The following is a 2,694-nucleotide window of genomic DNA, read 5'->3' as shown; positions in this document are numbered from 1 at the left end:
CTGAAGCCCCAGGAGCTCTGTCAGAATCCCCACGCACTGTTCTGTGTATGTCCTAGCAATATTGCCTGCAGAGACACCGAAGGACATAAAAGTCAACCTTTTATCAGAGTGCAATAAAACTATGAGCCCAACTATTAACAAACTCATTTTAAAGAAATTTCTTTGTTGACTACAATTTCTGGAAGTGCGGGGAAATTAGCTTGTTCTCCAGACATGGAATATGGTCCTCTTTCTGAAGCCGTGCCTCAGAAGTCTGAACTTTTCTTACACACAACACATAAGAAAGGCATTTTAGCATTCCTGGCTTTCTCCTCATGAATACTGCAGAAACTCACCTATTTTAAAGCTTACAAAAACAAAACTAAAGTGCCTCAAATCACCTTAAGTCTGCCCCATCACAACTCAAAGAACAAGCAGGTATTAACAGCTCCTCCACTCACTACAGGGTTTCATTCAACATTCTAAGGCTCATTAATAAGATGAAGTGACACCATTTCTTTAGAGTATCTCAGCAGAGCACAGACATTTCAACGAGATTCAAGGGCATTATGTGCAACCTGAAACAGTTCAGTACCAGGGCTTCTGAAAGAATCAGCACAACTGTGGTTCAGAAACACACTCAAGCAAAACATTCCTGGGGAGGCTGGTCTACAGAGGGCTGCACTGCATCAGCACCCATCAGTCACTTGGCATTTGCCCAGATACACTTCAGCAGGCAAAGGCCCCCCTTAAAGATCTAGGGCTGCAGCTGCTCCCAGGGCACGACACAGCTCTCACCTATGGCGAAGATGGCCCCTTGGGCAAGCTCTACCGATACGTCAGTGCAATAGCCCTTCAGCTCCTCCAGCACTTGCTGTACATTTTCATCATTCACCAGCTCACACAACACCTCCATCTTCTGGCATTTGATGTAGTGGGGCTCTGAGTACGAACAGAAGAACTTCTTGTAGTGGCTGCTAAAATGGCCAGGAAGGCTACCAAGGATCTGACGCACGTGGCACAGCGCAGTGAAGCAGAGCTCCCTGCTCTCAGACGTGCAGGCAGACAGCAGCGGTCCCTTCACTCTCACCAAAACGTCTGCCTGCACGTGTGGGTACTCCCTGGCCAGCACTAGGAAAAGCTTGGTGGCTGCCATCACAACGCTGGGGCTGCTGCTTTTGAGGTAGCCATCCAGTAAATTGAGTATGTCGAAGAGCTCCTCCTCGCTGCGGGGTCTGTAACGCAGAAGGAAGGTCAGCACCTCGCTTTGCCCCCATTGATCCAGGTCAGCCATCCTGCCAAGAGAATCAACACAGTTTGCAGGAGTCAAGAAGCAAAGATCTGCGCTGTGCAGTGTAGAGGCCTTAGCCTCTGAATTTCTTACAGTCTCTGTCCAGATCAAATGCTATGCTTCAGAAGCAGATACCACAATTTTCTCTCCAGAGGACTGACCAGTTTATGCACACAGGCTTAACTTCTGCTGGTGCTCCAATCCAGACAGCAACATCAACAAGACCCCTGGGCAGAGCAATATCCCTCTTTTGCCAGATCATGTAGAATTATCTGCAGAAAGGTTAATTTCTTCAAGCAATGGATAAGCTATGTATCTTTCAACGGACTAGGAGAGACATACTAGAACACATCTGTCCCACAAATATATTGTGTATATCGTCACCAAAAAAACCCCTGATTGCATTAATTTATAATTAAAAGACAAACCAGCAGCTGGCAAAGCAGGGCAGCTCAGATTTCACTTAGGATCTTAGCATAAGAGTAATTTGGTTGCTCTTAGGATGGGCACCTCCATCTTTGGGTGCCTGACTCTTCCCTTTAAGCTCTGACAGGAGCCCAGAAATACCTACTTCACTAGCACACAAAAGACAAGAACAAGAAGGAAGCTTCCAGCACCATCTCAGCATCAAAGAAAACAAACCTGTTGAGGAGATGGTGAGCAATGGGTTTGTTGATGACAACTCCTCCCTCCTTCTTCAAGATCTCTTCTAAGGCTCTCAGACAATTCACGACTACGATGGGATCCGGGTCACGCAGCAAACTGTACAGCTCGTTCACCAGTGCACCATCTGTGAGGAAGCAGAAGTCCCTATGTCAAGTTCTGCTGACATGCTGCAATTTAATCACTGCCTATAAACATTTATCACGAACAAAAGATACAGCTTGAACTGGGAAAAACAGTCAGCAAGACTTCCAGCTCTGCACTAACTCCTGCCCTTGGCACAGCTCTTCCCGAAGGTCTGTGGATACGAGAGCGGCACCCGGCTGACCGGGGCCTGCGGAAATGACCCGGTGTCGCGGAGGGGCAGGTGTGAAAGCAGCACCCTGACGTGGGGCTCGCTGCGCCTGGCGCTGCATTGGCAGTTCAATAAGCAGCAATACCTGCTCGTCCTCCTCCTCCTCCCTCTTTCCTTCTTTCCCCAGGGAGGTGCTCATGGCACCAAGCCTGACAAGATCCCAGCAGCATTTGGCCACGGCCCTCAGGGACATGGTGTGAATGTTGGGCTTGTCCTGTGCAGGGACAGGAGCTGGACTGGATGATCCTGGTGGGTCCCTCCAGCTGACGCGATTCCACGTGCTCACCCACTTCGCCGTCCCCCTGCAGCTGCAGCATCTTGGCGCAGCCCAGCACGGCCGCTCTCCGCACGTAGGAGGCCTTGTCCCGCAGGCCGTTCAGGAGGGGCTGCTGCAGGTACTCCTGAA

The 2,694-nt window shown here is 49.7% G+C and overlaps 1 protein-coding gene across 1 annotated transcript in view; it reads right to left on the bottom strand.

Annotated features, from left to right (window-relative positions):
• Nucleotides 1–2,686, bottom strand: part of AP4B1 (adaptor related protein complex 4 subunit beta 1) — a 5,484-nt gene extending 2,798 nt beyond the window's left edge. The window contains 4 exon segments of the mRNA XM_010166858.1: nt 1–65; nt 778–1,274; nt 1,913–2,060; nt 2,575–2,686. Coding sequence (XP_010165160.1) covers nt 1–65; nt 778–1,274; nt 1,913–2,060; nt 2,575–2,605 — 741 coding nt within the window. The 5' untranslated portion in view covers nt 2,606–2,686.
• Nucleotides 2,687–2,694: the final 8 nt, after the last annotated feature.

The sequence above is a fragment of the Antrostomus carolinensis genome, unplaced genomic scaffold, assembly GCF_000700745.2.
Source record: "Antrostomus carolinensis isolate BGI_N321 unplaced genomic scaffold, ASM70074v2 scaffold29124, whole genome shotgun sequence".
Classification (NCBI taxonomy): Eukaryota; Metazoa; Chordata; class Aves; order Caprimulgiformes; family Caprimulgidae; genus Antrostomus; species Antrostomus carolinensis.
The sequence above is the reverse complement of the archived record's forward strand: the minus strand, read 5'-3'. Positions and strand labels throughout refer to the sequence as shown.